General features: G+C 45.9%; 1 protein-coding gene across 1 annotated transcript in view; it reads left to right on the top strand.

Annotated features, from left to right (window-relative positions):
• LOC102462429 (mitogen-activated protein kinase 11) overlaps nt 1-17,432 on the top strand; it is a 60,548-nt gene that overhangs the window by 26,107 nt on the left and 17,009 nt on the right. The window contains exons 4-9 of the mRNA XM_075928230.2: nt 1,595-1,706; nt 4,643-4,672; nt 4,801-4,848; nt 10,193-10,307; nt 10,427-10,498; nt 12,907-12,986. Coding sequence (XP_075784345.1) covers nt 1,595-1,706; nt 4,643-4,672; nt 4,801-4,848; nt 10,193-10,307; nt 10,427-10,498; nt 12,907-12,986 — 457 coding nt within the window. The remainder of the gene's footprint in view (nt 1-1,594; nt 1,707-4,642; nt 4,673-4,800; nt 4,849-10,192; nt 10,308-10,426; nt 10,499-12,906; nt 12,987-17,432) is intronic.

The following is a 17,432-nucleotide window of genomic DNA, read 5'->3' as shown; positions in this document are numbered from 1 at the left end:
TAGCAAAACTCTCTGATATCAGTGGGTCCAATGATTACTTTAACAGAATCTAGAACCTGAGGATAAGTTTACACTGCCACCTTACTACACAGCAACTTTCTGGCTCAGGGGTGTGAAAAAATGTCCTCCCACCCCCAAGTGCTGCAAGTTACAGTGTTATAAAGTGCCAGTGTAACTGGGCTTTCAGTGCTGGGAACCATGTTCTCAGCACTGTTAGCTACTCCCCTCATGGAGGTGGGAGGAGGCTCTCTCCCAGCGCTCCTGCCATGGCCACTCTTTCACTTTGAAGAGCTACATGACTGCACTGTTATTTTAGAAACGTAGACATAACCTAAGACATAAATTAATTGGTTAAAGTTGGTAGAGTGCGGTGAACACTCCAGTGTGGATAAATAAAAAGTGACTTTTAAATATTTGGTATTGAAATTGCAGTCATTTATAGGGGTTAGCCTGGATGGTTGTGGTCTGATCATGTAACACTTACTGGCTCCAGTCCTGTTGAAGTCACTTACAGGATTATTCATGTGAATAGGGGCATGAGGTACACGAGCTACAGCACCCATGGGGCACTGTGGCCCTCAGATTTATTTGACAAGCCAAAATGAAACTTTGGTTAAGAAATGTCAAAATGGTTTTGTTTCAATAAGAAATACAGAAGCAAAACATTTCAGATTTTTCCATTCTATGAATTTTATTGTTTCATTTCAATTTGGGATGAAAACTAATTTCAAAATATCAGTGTTTCCCCTGGGACTCAAATTTTGTCCGTCTCCGCTCATTGAAGGGAATCTGTATTGTAGCAGTAGCATTATAAGCAAAAGCAGACCTGACTTTTTATAGAGATTTGCCTTTGACTTCAGTAGGATCAGATGGGAACCCAGATAGATTGTGCTGTTTCTTGACCAGCAGTTCTCTTCATCTATGATCATTTTTGGCTTGCTACAGTTGCAGTAAAAATACACTGATTGACACATGAATTGCTATTGTTATATGCTATTTTCCCCTAAACTGCCCAACTTCCTGTGTTTGTACACACTGGTCTGTCAAGAAGACATTAAGGGTGTGTCTACACAGTAAAGTTATTTTGGAATAAGGGCCATGTGAGCGTCTATACTGCAATTCCATTATTTCAGTATTCTGACTTCTGTAAACCGCATTCTACGAAGAATGCCTATTCTAAAATAGCTATTTTGAAATTAGGCACACTCCGCTTCTGCTATTTTGAAATAGCCCCTCACCAGGGCCATCCTAAGTTATTCCTCCTGGGGCTCTAAATCGAGATAGCACATCTACATTAGGGAAGCCTGCCTCGGACTAATTTTGAGGCTTCTCTGCAGTGTAGATGCACTATTTCTAAATAAGGTATTTCGGAATAACTATTCTGGAATAGCTTATTCCGAAGTAACTGTGCAGTGTAGACATAGCCTGTCAGGATTTTAGGTTTGCAGATTATTAAATTCTGGTAAAGGAGATTTTCTTCTTTTACCATTGATGGATGGAGTAGGAATATACATGGGAGTGAATAATTAGTATGACAGTAAACAAACTAGATTTACCTGCTGCTTGTGCTTAATAAGTTATTTTATTTTTACAGGTATCTCGTGACAAATTTAATGGGTGCTGACTTGAATAACATTGTAAAGTGCCAGAAGCTAACAGATGACCATATACAGTTTCTCATCTACCAGTTACTTAGAGGACTTAAGGTACAAGCTGCAACTGCATTATTGCATTTATTTTGTACTCAGCCACCAAAATGTTGTAATAATGAGAGTTTCATTCAAAAGAAAATGTTTAAATCCATGTTCAGAGCTGAATAGACTTACAAATACTCATGACACCTCTGGTGATTTATATTTATAAACCATACTAAATTTAGAACACTCGAGATTCCTTTCAGAACTGGAAAAAAGACCCTAATCCTTCTAATACTTACACACAAGTTTGACTTTACACATGTGAGTAGCGCTAATAATTTGAATGGGATTACTTGTGTGTAAAATTAAGCACCCCTGTAAGCATTTGCAACATTGAGGCTTATGATTTGTCAAATGGTATAATGGGATTATAATATTATAGTTTTACAATAAATTAACATATAATCTGCTCAGTTTGTATGTAAAATATGTCTGGGTTTTTTTAATTGTCGGTGCTGTAACTTCTCCCTTGGATACAAAAGTTGTTTTTTTTCTTGGATATTGACCTCAGTAATAAAGATCCAGGGGGGCTAATTATGCACTCTGCTGTTGATGATGTGCTGAGAAGATTAAAAACCGTGTTGGCTTTCATATCCCAGGGCTGAAGATAAGAAAAAAAATGCATCTTTTTACTTGTAAACTGATCAAAGCTTGATAAGAAGACACTGAAAGACAATACACATGACACCTCAGGGTTCTATTTTTAGTAATTTTTCAAAGTACCATTGCTCCTCAAACTTCAGGTAACTGGTATCTGAAATAGGGAACTGCTCTTTTTAAAACAGCCCTTACTCAGATTTCACCTGATCTTATGAGCATCCTAAGAATGTTTTTCCTCTTTCTTGTTGTTGTTGTGAAAAGCAAGAATTCTCTTTAAAATGTGCACATAAATACAGTTAAACTCCAGTGGTCCGGCTTCCAATGGTCCGGCACTTCTGATGGTCTGGCACCATCTGGAACCCGGAAGTGCTCCGGGCAGCCAGACAATTGGAACTGCTCTGCCCCCGGCTTCTCCGATTCAGCCGCTGGTCAGTTTCAGCAGCGGCTGACTTGGGGAAGTCTGGGGCAGAGCAGCTGGTGTGCTGCCGGGTTGGTCCCGCAGCGCCGAGGGGCGCAGCCTCCAGCCCAGACCCCTCATAGCCCCCACTTCCGATAGTCTGGCATATTTGATAATCCGGCACCCCCTGGGTCCTAAAGGTGCCGTATTATCGGACATATACTGTATATGCTTGTAATGAACTCACCACTCTGCTTCAATATAAATGCAGTTACATGGTCATATATTGTGTTTGTGAAGAGTCTAGCTTGTGGCAACGGTATGCATCTATTGACTTGCTGGCATGCAGGCCCACTGATGCAGGTGGGGACAAAGAGGTCAATTGCCCAGGGGCCTTGCCCACTGCCAGCGCAACATAGTTAAGGTGGGCTTTCTGCCTGCTCTCATTCCACACCACTCTTGAAAGAGGCTGGCATATCCCTGCGGCCTGTGGGAGGGGTGTCTTCATGCACTGTTCCCATTCTGGGAACTACAGTCAATGGGAGGTGCAGGAGTGATGTCTGCAGGCGAGGGCTGAGCAAAATACAGCCCGGGGGCCAAATCTGGCCCATGGACCACCCTGGCGGGACCCTCAGGCACACAGCTGCCACAGGTTTAAAGTGCAGTCTGGCGCCTCTCTGCTCTAGAGGAAGGGGGAAGCTTTGTGTGATCTCCCAACCCCAGCACAATCCTCAGCTCCTATTGGCCAGAAACAATTAGTCAATGGGAATTGACCCCAACCAATCTCTCAGCTCCTATTGGCTGGTTGTTCCCAGCCAATAGGAGCTGAGAGATTGGCCTCAAGGATGGGGGCAACGCAAGCCTCTTCCCCCTCCCGGATCTGAGAGTCACATGGAGGGAATAGCCTTCAGCTATAAGTGATCTGGGGCTGCAGCAGACAGGGAGCCCATCTTGCCTTGGGAGTGCTTGCCAGGAGATGCATAGGCTCCCAGCTGGAGCCTGCCTCTGGCACCCTTGCCCCTCCCGTACCCCAACTCCCTCACCCAGGTCACCATCCAAACCTTCTGCACTGTCCTGCCCCAAGTCCCAACTCCCTCCCTTCTGTACCCCCTCTTACAGCCCTCCCCAGGCCAGAATCCTATCCTGTAACCAAATACCCACCCAGACCCTGCACCCCAATCCTCTGACCGAGGTCACATCCCCTCCATCACCCAAACTCCCTCTTAGACCTCACATCATCTCTTGCACCCCAGTCCCTTACCCCGTGCATCCTTCTGCACCCAACCTCTATCCTAGACCCTGCACCTCCTCCACAGAAAAGTGCGGCCCTTGACCACTTTCCAAAATCTCGGAGTGGCCCTCCACCAAAAATTATTACCCACCACTGCTGCAGGCAGTCATGCATGGAGATCCCCATATCAACCCCACCTAGAAGCTGCTGCCAGAGAGATATGCCAGTCACTTTTGGGAGTCACCCAAGGTAAGCATGCATCCCACTTACCCCTTTCTTCACCCCAACCCACTGCCCCAGTCTAGAGCCCACACCCAAACTCCCCGCAGAACCCACAACTGCTCCTGTGCCCAAATGTCAGACAAACCATGTCCTCGTGTACTTGGCTTGTACAAGCATGGGGGGACCATTTACTGCCTTTGTGCCCAGGTCTGCTTGTGGTTTTCATGGTTATTTTTCTTGAAGTGTTCATATTTGAAAGAGAGAGAGAGAGAACACTTATGTCTTGGAGCAAGTCAGTGACACTTGTGCTATCTGCCTGTTAGCATTTGTGATTGCTGTTTAGACGGGACTGTTTCCTGACCGAAATCTGAACTCTTTATAAAACCGCCAGACATAGTGAAGAAAAACATATGAATAGAATAAGTGACTGTTACCTGTTATCCACTTTTTTCGAACCTTGGATTCTTAGCTTTTCTTTTTTTCTTTGTTCCACAGTATATTCACTCAGCTGGAATCATCCACCGGGTGAGTTCAGTTAGCCACAGAAAATAAATTAGTGCAGTGTGCACTGCCCAATGTAAGGCTTTATGTTGTCTTTATACTAATTTAACCTTGTTAGGTATGCATGACTAACTCTGTTTGTTCTGTTACAGGACTTGAAACCCAGTAACCTAGCTGTAAATGAAGACTGTGAATTAAGGGTAGGATTCATGCTATTGTGATGAAGGTTCTTGTAATATCTCTAGAAGTAGAACTTTTCTGTACCAATATTAATGGACATTTTTACATTAGTACACATCCAACTGTAAATAAAAATCCTCTTAATGCTAAAAAACAGACTAAGAAACACTTAGGTTAAAAATGGGCTTAGTTGATACTCAGTTGTTGGTGACAAGACTTGAGGATCTGGCCCCAGATGTTGAGGTGAAGCAGTACATATAGCAACTACCTTATATCTACAGGACATACACTTATAGAAGGTTGACAACAAGTAAACTGAGCTGAAAATATAAGAATGGTCCTTTGCTAATGCAAACACCAGCATTATCACCCGAGGTGTTCAAAAGTCACGAGTCGGGCCTCAAAAATTGTGATTTATTTAAAAAAAATAAAATGTAGATCTTTTTGAATCGCCTTCTGGATTGTTGTTGTTGATGTTGTTAACTGTTGTTTATAATTTGTATCATAGCACCCAGAACAAGAGTGGGCAAAAGGGCCTCTGTGGGCCGGATTCAGCCCACAGAGGCTCTATTGCTCCCCCCACTCCCAGGCCAATTAGGGCCTGGGGGCAGAGGAGTGCGCGAAGCCTTTTCTGCTCTGCTCCCACCTTGCAAGCAGCGCGCGGCACTTCAGAGCTCCATGTGCTCCTGGCAGGGAGGGAGGAGGCTGCATGTGCCTCCTCCCAAGGGGTGGGGGAGCACATGAAGCCTCCTCCAGCCCTGCCAGGAGTACGTGGGCAGGGTGAGGGGGAGAGCGGATTACAAAGTAATCAGGACTCTATAGTGCCTGTCTCCTGGCCACTCTTAAAGCTGCAGACACCCTGGAGAAGCCTTGTGGCAGGAAGCTGGCCTCATGAGCAGCATCTCACCGCGTGGCTCTCCCTGCCACAAGCCTTGCCACTCATGTCAGCCTCAAGACCCCCGCAACTCCCTGGCCCATGCAGGGAGCAGTCCCAGGACCCACCCAGGGGGACCAAGAGGCGAGCACCCTCCTGGTCCGGACTGGAGATCCTGTCCCTCCTCGAGCTGCGGGGCAAGGAGGAGTCCTTGTAGGATATCCAGGCCAAGTGCCACAACATGGACATCTATGACCTGATAGCCAAGTCCCTAACGGAGCGCGGACACTCACGTCCGGAATAAGGTTAAGGAGTTCCGCCGGGATATGTCCAGGCCAGAGAGCTCAGCTCACACTCAGGGGCAGGACCCCACATCTGCCCCTACTTCGATGAGCTGCACCAGATCGTAGGGGGTTTCAAAACGTCTTCCCCACCCGTCCTCATGGACTCTGGCTTGGAGACCCCTGTCATCGCCCAGTAGGAGGTCTCGGCGGAGGAGGAGCAGGAGAACCAGGGCCAGCTGGAGGCGGAGGAGGACATGGACACCGTGACCCTCTCCCTGGAGCCAGTGCCTGTGAGCCAAGATGTCTCTCAGGTCTCCTCAGACACCTGGGAGGGGGATCTTCAGGTGAGTGGTCTCTTTGTCACACACACAGGGCGGGGGAGACGGGCGCACAGGGGGTGGGGAGGTGAATGCTGCTCGGGCTGGACATCGTGCTGTGGTCCGTGCACGTGCAACCACATGCAGCACATGGACGCAGCAGGCAGCCCTAGAGCACAGCTTGGATCCTACTGCCAGGCTCAGGGGAGGCCACACAAGTCCTACTGGGGATGAGGGGGCTGCTACAGCTGAAAGCAGGCTAGCCACAAGGACACAGGCATGACCCCACACAGACAGAGAAGTGCTGCAAACAGCACATGAGCATGACTGCAAGTGCGAGGCAGCAGCCACTCCCGTAGACAGTGCTGCAAGCCACAGCTGTGTTTGCAGACCCCAGGGAGGCCCAGGCTGCTCCTGGCTCTTCTGCCACCCATAAGGGGATCCCACTGTGGCCGGACACTTCCCTTGACTGCTTGTCCATGGGCCGTGGGTGGGGGTGGGAAGCAAGCAGCACGGTCCTCTGGGCACATCAGGCCCGGCTCTTGTGAGACATGGCCCGCTTTGCAGGCCACACATGGCCTTGCTCCCGGGATATCCCCCTCTTCTGCCCTGAGGACTGTTGGTCGCTGCTCACAGAGGAGGACAAGGCCTCAGGGACAGTGTCTGCAGGGATGACTGACCGCTTCTCCCTCTGTGCGTTCTCCACAGCCGGTCCAACCGGGACTCGGGCGAGCCACACCACCGCAGCAAGCTGCAAGAGCCTGGGGGACCCAAAGATGCGCCAGGGTCCAAGAAGACCTCATGTGCCAGCATGTCAACTTCCTACGAGACATGCAGCAGACTCTGGCACAGAAAGTCTGCAAGGACTCTGAGTGGCGGAACCACGCATGGGACCAGCTCATGCAGCAGTGTGACAACATGTATGCCATCATGTCGCGCATGATGGCACGCCTGCCTGATGCTGCTGCTCCTGGCTTCCACCCTGCTGTCCCCCTACTATGCCCATTCCTCCTCCACCTGCCCCCCTGCTAGGTCTCTTCTCCCTTCCCAGGTGATGCCCATGCCCCCTCCCCAAGTGATGCCTCTGTCTGCCCTCCCTGCCAACCCTGACCCTGCGCCCCCCCCCCTCCTGTTCACCCCCTGTGGTCCCCAGACCCACCCAACTCTGACGAGGTCCCCACACCAGAAGTGGCACATCTAGCTGCCCCCCCCCCCCCCATGCTCCTTCCAGGCCTGAGCTCCCCTCTCCCTCTAGGTTATGAGCCTCCTCCCACTGCCTATCTTTTCTTAATGTTACATAAATACAGACTTTGTTTTGTGGAAAACCAAACAGGTGTGTTTATTGAGAAGTCAGGAAAGGGGCAAATGGCGAAGTTGTGTTGGGGAAAGGATAGGGCAGCAAGTCAGAGGCCCTTATTGGGGAGGCCCTGGGGAGACTTACTGGGGTCCTTGAGAGAACCTCTCCCTCAGGGCCTCCCAGATGCGCACCCCAGCCTGATGGGCCTGGCGAATGGCAGCTGTCCTTGGCTGCTCGAACACTCACCCTTCGCTGCCAGCGTCTATCCTCCACCCCAGGCGGAAGGCCTCCCCCTTCCTCTCTACAATGTTGTGGAGGACACAACATGCCACGACCTCCTCAGGGATGTTGTGCTTCCCCATGTTGAGGTGGATCAACTGGCACCGGAAGCGTGCCTTGAGGTGGCTGAAGGCACACTTGACCTGAATCCTGGCCTGGTTCAGGTTGCATTGAATTGATCCCTGTTGGATACAGGTGGCCGGTGTATGGCTTCATGAGCCACGGCATAAGGGAATAGGCTGTGTCCCCCACGATACACAATGGCATCTGCACATCTCCAACCTCAAAGCCCTGGCGGGGGAAGAATGTGCCAGCCTCCAGCTTGTGGTACAGGCTGCAGGCATCGTGTGCCCTGCCCGACCACTTGACAAAAATGTCCGTGAAGTGTCCACGGTGGACACCCAGGGCCTGTAGCACCATAGAAAAGTAGCCCTTCCGATTAATGTATTGGGCCGCTCGATGGTCAGGTCCCATCATTCGCTCCGCCTCAGTTTGAGAACCCCAGGACAGCAAATCCAGCCACGATCGGGTCCAGGTCTCCCAGGCAGACGATCCTCCGCAGCAGGATCAAGTTGATGGCCCTCACCACCTGTGGAAGGAGACAAACAAACATACAAAACAGAGAATGAGAGAGGGAATGCCTGAGCCCTTGGGAAGTGCCTGCCCTCCTACCATCTCCCCCCCCAAACATCCCAGGAGACACCCCCATGAGGCCACTCCCCCAGCAGCAGGGCTGTATGAGGGCGGGACGGCACAACCCCCTGGCACTCGAAGCAACTGGTGACCTAAAGCCCTGCCTGAAGTGGTTCCAGGTGGCCTTTTATGCAAGAGGTCAGTCTGGATGCTTTTTGATGTGCTTTGGCAGTGTGGACGTGCTCTTTTGCAAGAAGTTTTTTCAGAAAATCTCTTCCGAAAAAAGCTTCTTCCGAAAGAAGCCTGCAGTCTAGATAAAGCTCCAGGGGGCGGATTTTTAAAAGTATTTAGGCACCTTTATTTCTCCTTATTTCAAAGGATGCTGATACCCCTGTTGATTGGGTTAATGGACAACATTTAAATTAGAATATTTCCCAACAGCACCTCTGCATTTAGGAATGCTTGTGCAGCACAGTCCTTGGTAGGACATTGATTATCCCAAGAGAAGAAGTAGATACCAGAAAGCAAAGAAACACAAAGCTGAAATAACTTTTTTATGGACATAAGCTCTCCAAAAGGAGGGCATTCAGTGGACAACATTATGCCATCAAATGTGCATGGTATTTTTAAGAAAAATTCTCTTTTCATTTCAGTGGGGTGTTAGATGGAGCTTACAGGTGCCTTTCTTAGTGCCATCAAAATGTGCATGATTGAGTAGTTGCTATATGTGCTACAAGGCCTATGCACAAACAGGTTAGCTAAGGGAACATTAGGGAATCTGTGAGTAATACAGAGGGTGCTTTTAACATGCTATGGACTGATGTTTTGGGGCATTGGCATTTTATACTTATACACTTTAGATGTGATTTTCCCTGTTGATATTCTTCAGCTCTGATATACTAGCTGTGATTATTGCTATAGCAATGCTAGTAATGAAAGTAATCTTACAGGAAAATTAAACTTAAAGTCAAATTCAGAGTTTGTGTAAAAGGGTCCAATTCCACTTGTGCTCCAGTTCTACCAGCATAGTACCATGGGGAGATCCTGGCACCAGCACATAGCCCCGATGACTTTAATGGGTACTGCATAAGTTGAGCCATTGACATTAAGACCAGGTTCTTAATTATTAAAGTACAGGCAGTCCCCGGGTTACGTACAAGATAGGGACTGTAGGTTTGTTCTTAAGTTGAATTTGTATGTAAGTTGGAACTGGTACATATTGTAGGGGAAACTCTAGCCAAACATTTCTCCAGAGCTCAGTTTTATTCTCCCACACCTCACTTCCCTCAGTCCTTTATTCTCAAGCTAAGATGTCTGCTGAGAAAGCCGCTCTGTGTCTCCCTCACCTGCTGGGGAGGAGGGCGCTAGCTTCGCGTCTCCCTGGTCTGCTGGGGGGAAGCAGCTAGTGCGGGGTTGCCTCACCTCGTTTGTAAGTAGGGATCCGATGTAAGTCGGATCCATGTAACCCGGGGACCGCCTGTATTACATCTTTCTTGGTGTTACCAGAAAGCATGAGATGGGGAGAAATCTTAAACTGGGTATGAAATGTTGAGGGTCCAGTTCATTTCAAGATGAGGTGTTCTGACTGCTGAAGTAAGCCAAAAGTAAAGAACAGGGAACAAATCAGCTTCTGTAATAAAAAATAATGAGAAATCCTGTTTTTTTTTTTTTCTTCTGTAGATTTTAGACTTTGGCTTAGCTCGACAAACTGATGATGAAATGACTGGATATGTAGCAACAAGATGGTACAGAGCTCCGGAAATTATGTTAAACTGGATGCATTATAATCAAACAGGTAAAGGAAGGTACTTATTTTTAAACTACAAACAGTATAGTCACAACAGGGAAAAAAACAACTGCATTTAACCATTTTTATGTTTATCTTGCATATCCTTCCCTCCTTATTTTTGACAGTTGACATTTGGTCAGTGGGATGCATCATGGCAGAGTTACTGAAAGGCAAGGCTCTTTTTCCAGGAAACGACTGTATCCTTAATATAAAATGCAGTTACATGATGTGCAAATGCACTGCAGTTCTTTCTGTTCTCTAACCACCAACATGTTCTCCAGGCTCCATTTGCCAGGTAACAAACCTTCGATACAGCAAACAGAGTTGCTAATTGTTCAGCTTGCAGCTGACCATAACAGCCGTCAAAAGAAAAAGCAATAACATGTTCTTAAACCACAAGAAGCTACATGCAATCTTTATTTTATGCCTGATATTTAAATAATGACCTACTTGCAGGATTGATTTCTTCCATTTGTGCTGCTTCTTAAAAAACAATTAGAATTAATATGCATTAAGTATGTTAAGGAGCAGGTATTTGGCTAATGGTGTAACCAATACAATTTGCATCAACTACATGATTAGTAGAAAAGGAGAGGGGCTCTGCAGAGCTGCAGTGCAAGTGGCTCCTGGAGCTGGACTGAACTTGCACTAGCTCTGGGACCGCTGCGGCTCTGCCTTTTAAATGTAGTAAGAGCTGCTGAGCTCTTACTACACTTAAAAGGCAGAGCTGCAGCAAGGGTAGGTTCAGGACCCAGCGTGAGCTGGGACTGAGCAGTCCCGGCTCACTCTGGGTCCCAAACTACTGTACCTCTGCCTCTCCTGCCCCTCTCCCCTGCCCCACAGAACTTTTAACCCAGTTCCCCCCAGCACTAGCTCCTGTTAACCTCCCATTTTGTCTCTGACACAGAAGCAGCAAGGGGAGGAGTGAGTAGTTGAGTTGTGACTTGATTACCCAATAAGCCTAGGCTTATCAGGTAGAGGACTACTCAACTAGTTGCTTACATCCCTAATATGCATGTCACTTAGGCTACATCTACACTGCAGTGCTCTTTCGGGATACTAGAGGAATCCCAAAATAGCTATTCTGTGTCTTTTGAGCGCATCCCTTATTTCGAAATATAATGGGCTCGCTATTCCAACGTCCATGTCCCTGTCCAAGAGGAATAAGGGATGTTTCGGAATAATGATTTATTTCAAAATAAGAGCTGTGTAGATAGTGCCAAATTTCAAAATAAGCTATTTTGAAATAATATCGAAATAAGATATGCAATTTGCATAGCTCAAATTGCGTATCTGATTTCGACCTACAGTGCAGGGTAGACACACACTTATTGTTATAAAATTGGTGTTTCTATTTGTGTAAACGAGAGACAAAAATCCCACAGTCCAGTATAAAGTAGTGGAATTGTTATTGATCATGGTGCAAAATTAATGGACTCTATTGCAGCCTTTCTTGTTTCTCTGCCTGATGAGGCAGAAAAAGCAGTTGCAGGGTAGAGTAGAATAATACTAAAAGGAAATGCAGAGGAAATAAAAATGGAGACTGTAGATAAACAAATGATTGTGAGATCACATCAGAAAACCTCATTGCATCTGAAACAGGAGTATAGTATACATCAGATTCTATTGTGTTCCACACTGAGGGCATGTCTATACTACTGTCCTAACTCGACCTATGTTAGGTGAATTCACAGTCGCCACAGTCGTTCTGCGGTGGCTGATGTCCAACACTCTTTCTGTTGGTGATACATGTCCTTACCAGGAGAACTTCCGCTAACTGAAGAGGGATAGTGTCTGGAACTGAGAGCTAGGACTCCCCCCAATTGCCACCGGGGCTTCTTGCCTCCTGGAGCGGGAAGCAGGGAGCCTCTGAGCAGCAGCCCAGTGGGGTTGTAGAGCAAAGGGCAGCCAGGCTCTAGCTGCCTGGCTTTCTTGTCAGTTTCTGGAGCCTGAAATTGGTTGTCTGATGTGTATTTTTTTCAAAAAATAGGATATTTTTGCATACTATGGACTTACTAGTTTTTTCACTTGCGAAATGCAATCTAGGATTATAGTGTTTCAGTAAGACTTTAAATTAATCTTGACTCATTAGAGAAAGGGTTAGTATGGTTCACTTTCCAGTTAGTACATATACTAACTCAGAATATGTACATTTTAAACATATGGGTGTCGTCCTACATGCTTTTGTTCCTCTGCAAAGTGGGTTTAATATGTAACCCATTCAGAATTCTCCACTCAGTCCGCAAGTCAGCAGTCATCCTGTTCAGCAAAGCCCACGGACATGAGCTGAAATTGTTAAGCACATACTTAAGTCCTATCCAGCTCAAAGTTAGGTGTATGACTTGGTTGCACTGGGACTTTGCACTGCTGGTAGCATTTTACATTCACATTCTACAGATATAAATGAATACACAAGGTTCTGGGCAGTGGAGAATAAGACACACTCTGTCCCTAATCTTCAGTTAGTGTAATTGGCTAACCCCACTGCAGTCAGTAGAGCTCCCTGAGGATCTCCCTGCAGGAATTTAGGGTTTATTTAAACATACAAGGCTTGTCTGTGGCTTACTTTTACTATCTTTCCTGGAGTTTTCTTGAATACTTGCAGATATTGACCAACTAAAGAGAATAATGGAAGTTGTAGGAACACCCAGTCCTGAACTTCTTAAGAAAATATCATCGGAACATGTGAGTTCACCATTCCATAAATTTGCTGATTTATCCATTTACTTTTCCATAGTACAGGTTGAACCTTTCTAGTCCTGCTCCCTCAGGACCTGACTGGTGCCAAACCAGAGAATTTGCTGAATCACATGAGGTCAATTTTGTCTAGCAGCATTACCAACAGTTCCACTGCTTACTGGGCTCTTAGAAGATATTTAGGGGTAAATTGGAGCTAAGTAATAGCACTGAATAGTGAGAGCCAGGAGTGGTGGCTATAAACAAACTTTATGGGACTGTGGCAAACTTGGCCATCCCTATGGTAAGTGGACATCCAGCTAATTAAAATCATGCTGCACCACAGATGTTGCCAGACCAGAGAGTGCCAGACTAGAGAGGTTTGATTTGTAATTGGTTTGGCACGTCATTGGTTGTGTTTGATAGCATGCTGCTTAATTCCAAATATGAAAATCTGTTTAAAATACTCGCTATTTTGCTACTAGTGGCAACATTCAGTAAGTGGAATAAAATGTTTCCAATGTAACTTTCAAGATTTCATCTTTCAATGAGACTTATTTCCTAAATCACTTAGGTGCTCTTGAATATGTTAATAGCTCTGACAGTTTAGCTGTTAGTCTGTATCTTTAAAAATGAGTAGTCCTATGCCACCTACCTTTGTTAGTCTTGAAAATGTTAGTGATTGTTTTTACAAGCACTACAACTAATCACTGATTATGTAAGAATGTATTCAGTAATCTTACAGTAAATTTGGATGATTCTTTGTTTTGGTACTGAACTTTGAAAAATAAATATTGATGTTTGCCAAACAGCATGAAATTATCATCAACTGAATTCTGTTTAGTTTTTGCACCTTCAGTACTTGAGATAGATTCAAACAAAAATGCTGGATCCAAACATCACTATGTTCTGTATATGTTTGTGTCTTTTGGGTCCTAGTCTTGAGGCTCATGTGCACTCATCTTTCCTGTCTATTTATATGGGATCTGCTTTTATAATTTTAGAATTGAAGTCATAATTTGATCATTAAAACTCTACATATAAGGTGCATATAAAGCAGTAGCAATAGAGGTTCCAGGAGAGTCTGAAGGAGAATTAATAAGCTGAAAGTTGTGACCTGGGTTGGCCTGTCAAGGCATTGAAATGCTATGTTCATGGGCACAATGTCATAAACATTTGGTGAGAGAAATCACAGCACTTTTACACCACCTCAGCAATAACAGCTTTGGCTCAGATCATTTATTTTACTGTACATTGCATATATAGAGCTCACTCCTTAGTTATATCTGACTCCCGTTACACTTTCCCCTGCTCTTGGTGTAGTCCCTGGAGGAAGTGAGAGCAGCCACATTTGCATGCTTATAACATTGTTGGGCAGATCTCAAGGAGAAAGAATACATCTTTGGTGGAACAGTCTGTGTGGTCATAAGTCCAGCTTCAGAGGTGCTCATTGCCATGAGCTTAAAAAAAAAGAATGCATGGACTGTCACATATTTGTTACATAGTCAATATTTTCCCCTCTGTTTAATGTGCTACTCTAAGGCTTAATGCAGAATATAAGAACTGTGTAGGTGACAAGTAAATAAAGCTGGTCTAACACCTTTTTGCTAATTTGCTGGATTTCTAACACTGCTTTATTTCTCACCGTCTGTGAAAGCTATTCTTGTATTCCTTTGTGTGTTTTATTTATCTTCTTTGAACTTAACTTACCAGTCCATTTATATTTGTTGAACAATTGAAGAAACTAGGTAGGTGAGCACTTTTATTGCACCCTCCAGCTGTTTATTTAAATAAAATGTAACTGTTATGTACTTGGAGCATCCCCACAGTTTGTGGGCACTCAGGCTCCTGGGAAGTATTGATGAAGAAATTGATGATTAGTTGGCTCCCCCTTCATACCCTGTGCAGAGAGATTGGGTCAGTCAGGCACTGCAGGGAGGACTCCTCAGTACCTGGTCGCTTGGTTTTTCTTGAGGCCACACGTCTGAGCTTTGCACCTATGTTAGGTTCAGCGATGTATGTCTACTATATATTTGAAAGAGTTTGTCTGTCTGTGAGTCTGTCTGTTTGTTTGTTCAAGAACTCCTCCTAAAAGGTATGAGCTAGGACCACCAAATTCAGAATATAGCTTTCTCTTATCATAACTTAAAGCAAGGTTAGGCTTTGTCTGTGCCAGGAAAATGGGATGTGCTTGGAATGGGACGGCTTCTTATAAAACCATACAGCAAAGAGACAGACTCATAAGGTAGGTGAAAGGGGCAGGTTTAGGGATGCTCCATCCCCGAAGCTCACACTCCCCAGGTACCCTTTAGAGAGGGTGAGAGCATTGAAGCTCCCCTCTCTCCGCTCCCGATTTCTACAGAGATGCATAAAACAGATAGACTCACCACGCGGATGAAAGGGGCTGGCTGAGGGCATCCGCCCTCCCCTGTCTGGGGCTGCCCCAGCCCTGAGCCTCCCACCCCACAGGTGCCCTTTAGGGAAGGGCAGGGAAGCTGAAGCTCTTCCCTCCACCCTCAGTCATACAGGAACATTGTTGGCTGTTCTGTTTCATCAGGGAGCAAGGGGAAAGTGCACAGTTTTCTGCATTCCTCACTCAGGCTGGGGAACACAGAGCCATATGAACCTGGACTGGCCCCAGCCGAGGGACATGCACCCCTCCCCCAGCTGTGCCCACTAGAGCATGGAGAAGCACTTGTCACCTGGCCCAAAGTTGCTGTTGAGAGAGATCTGGGGTAGTCCTCTCTCCCCAGGGCAGTCTGCATACTGAATCCCTTATCCTGAGCTCCACCCCAGAGCAGTGGTTTAAATAAAATGTGCACATTTTCAGGACCTGAGTAATGCTGGGTGAATCTTCTACTTATCATATGTAACTTGTTAATGTTCAGAGTAATTTTGTGGGCATATTTATGGGCAGAGCAGACTTAATTATGATTATGGTGACTGTTATCTTTTCATAGTTTAGTTTCTTTTGTTTCAGAGTCACCTTAATGAGTCAGACTGTGTGTTTGTATGTGTGTGTATTTACCAAAAGGTAGGTTTATTTCTGGTGGTAATATTTCCTTACAAGTTAATTTACTAGGACTGTGCCTTATGTGGAGGACAAGTCTGTTTAGTTTTGTGAAAGAGTCGCAGTGGGCACTAGTTTGCTTGTACAGATGTCATTTGTTTGATATTCCCATACAGAGCTTTGCACAAATATTTTACTATCATCTGCTTAGTAACAAACGATTGCATGTTCTGAGATGTTTACTGACTAAAGCCCAGTCATTATAATCAATGGATGCCAGGAATTTCTTTGTTCCTTTGTATTTTGCAAAGGTGTATTTTGTGGTTCCTGGGAAGATCATGTGATGGGAAATAAGCTTTAAGATTTTGTATTTTGGTGTAATTGTGGGTCTAAAACTTGATTATTAAAATTCTGATTTCTTAAAGCAATCGGGACTTTGGGAGGACTGTGAAGGGCATTTACCTCTTGCACTGTAGCTTAGCTGGTATAAGGAGTTACAAAGGGTCTACAAAGAGTCTACCTCCTTTCTGACTCCTCTTTCCTTTGTTGTGTTCCCCCCACTGCAGAAAACAAACCTCTATCCAGGGCAGTGTCAGCTTTGCATCACCTCCAAAGAAGCCCTGAGATAGGGGAATTCAGGTTGGGGGGCATGTTGGGGGCCAGGAAAGGGATGAGGTTAATGGAAGTGTAACCGGGGGAGACCTGCACTTAGTGATTCCTCACAGCTCAAAGCCTGTACAGGAGCAGGCCTGCGGATGGAGAGGGGCAAAGTGAGGAGTTGCCCCAGTAGCAGGTGATTCAAAGTGACCTGGGACTGTGGCTGCCACCCCTGCCAGAGTGCTGCACTGCACATTCCGTGCAGCTCCGAGAGCTCGATGGGGCACTGCTGAGGGCTGGTTGCCCTTGGCCTCACTCCTTCTGTTCTTGGCACCACCCCTTCCGAGTGTACAGAGCTGGGCTTGCAGAGGCTGTCAACCCCACTGATTAGAGGCACAAATTAGAGCAGTCCCAGGGTTTGCTCTATATTGCAACTTGGGCACCAGGAGCAGAATAGTACAAGGGCTTTGCTGGCCCTTACATTACCAGAGAGATTTATCAGGCCTCATCTTGAGGATTTTAGCCTGGTAGGTCAGACAAAACAATGGATCAACCTGGGAGAGTCAGTGAGGCCTTCAGATGTTCACCAGTTTCTCAGGCCATCTGGCTCATGGTTAAAAATTGCCTGCCTTTCTTTAAATTTAAAATGGAAGGCCATCCTCTTCTCTCATACATTAAAAAATAAGTTGTTAGTTTTTTAATTAGATAAATAGAAGGTTTTATTTTGCTTCCTTATAGCTTCACCCTCTATATTGCAGGTTAAAACTGTCATGTGTACAAATGAAAAAGTGCTGTGCCACATAGAGTATAGGAGAACCAAGAGCAGCAGACCTCAGATTATGAGAGTC

This window comes from Pelodiscus sinensis, chromosome 1 (assembly GCF_052426305.1).
Source record: "Pelodiscus sinensis isolate ZL-2025 chromosome 1, ASM5242630v1, whole genome shotgun sequence".
In the NCBI taxonomy this organism is placed as follows: Eukaryota; Metazoa; Chordata; order Testudines; family Trionychidae; genus Pelodiscus; species Pelodiscus sinensis.
This window is presented reverse-complemented; position numbering and strand designations above follow the sequence as displayed.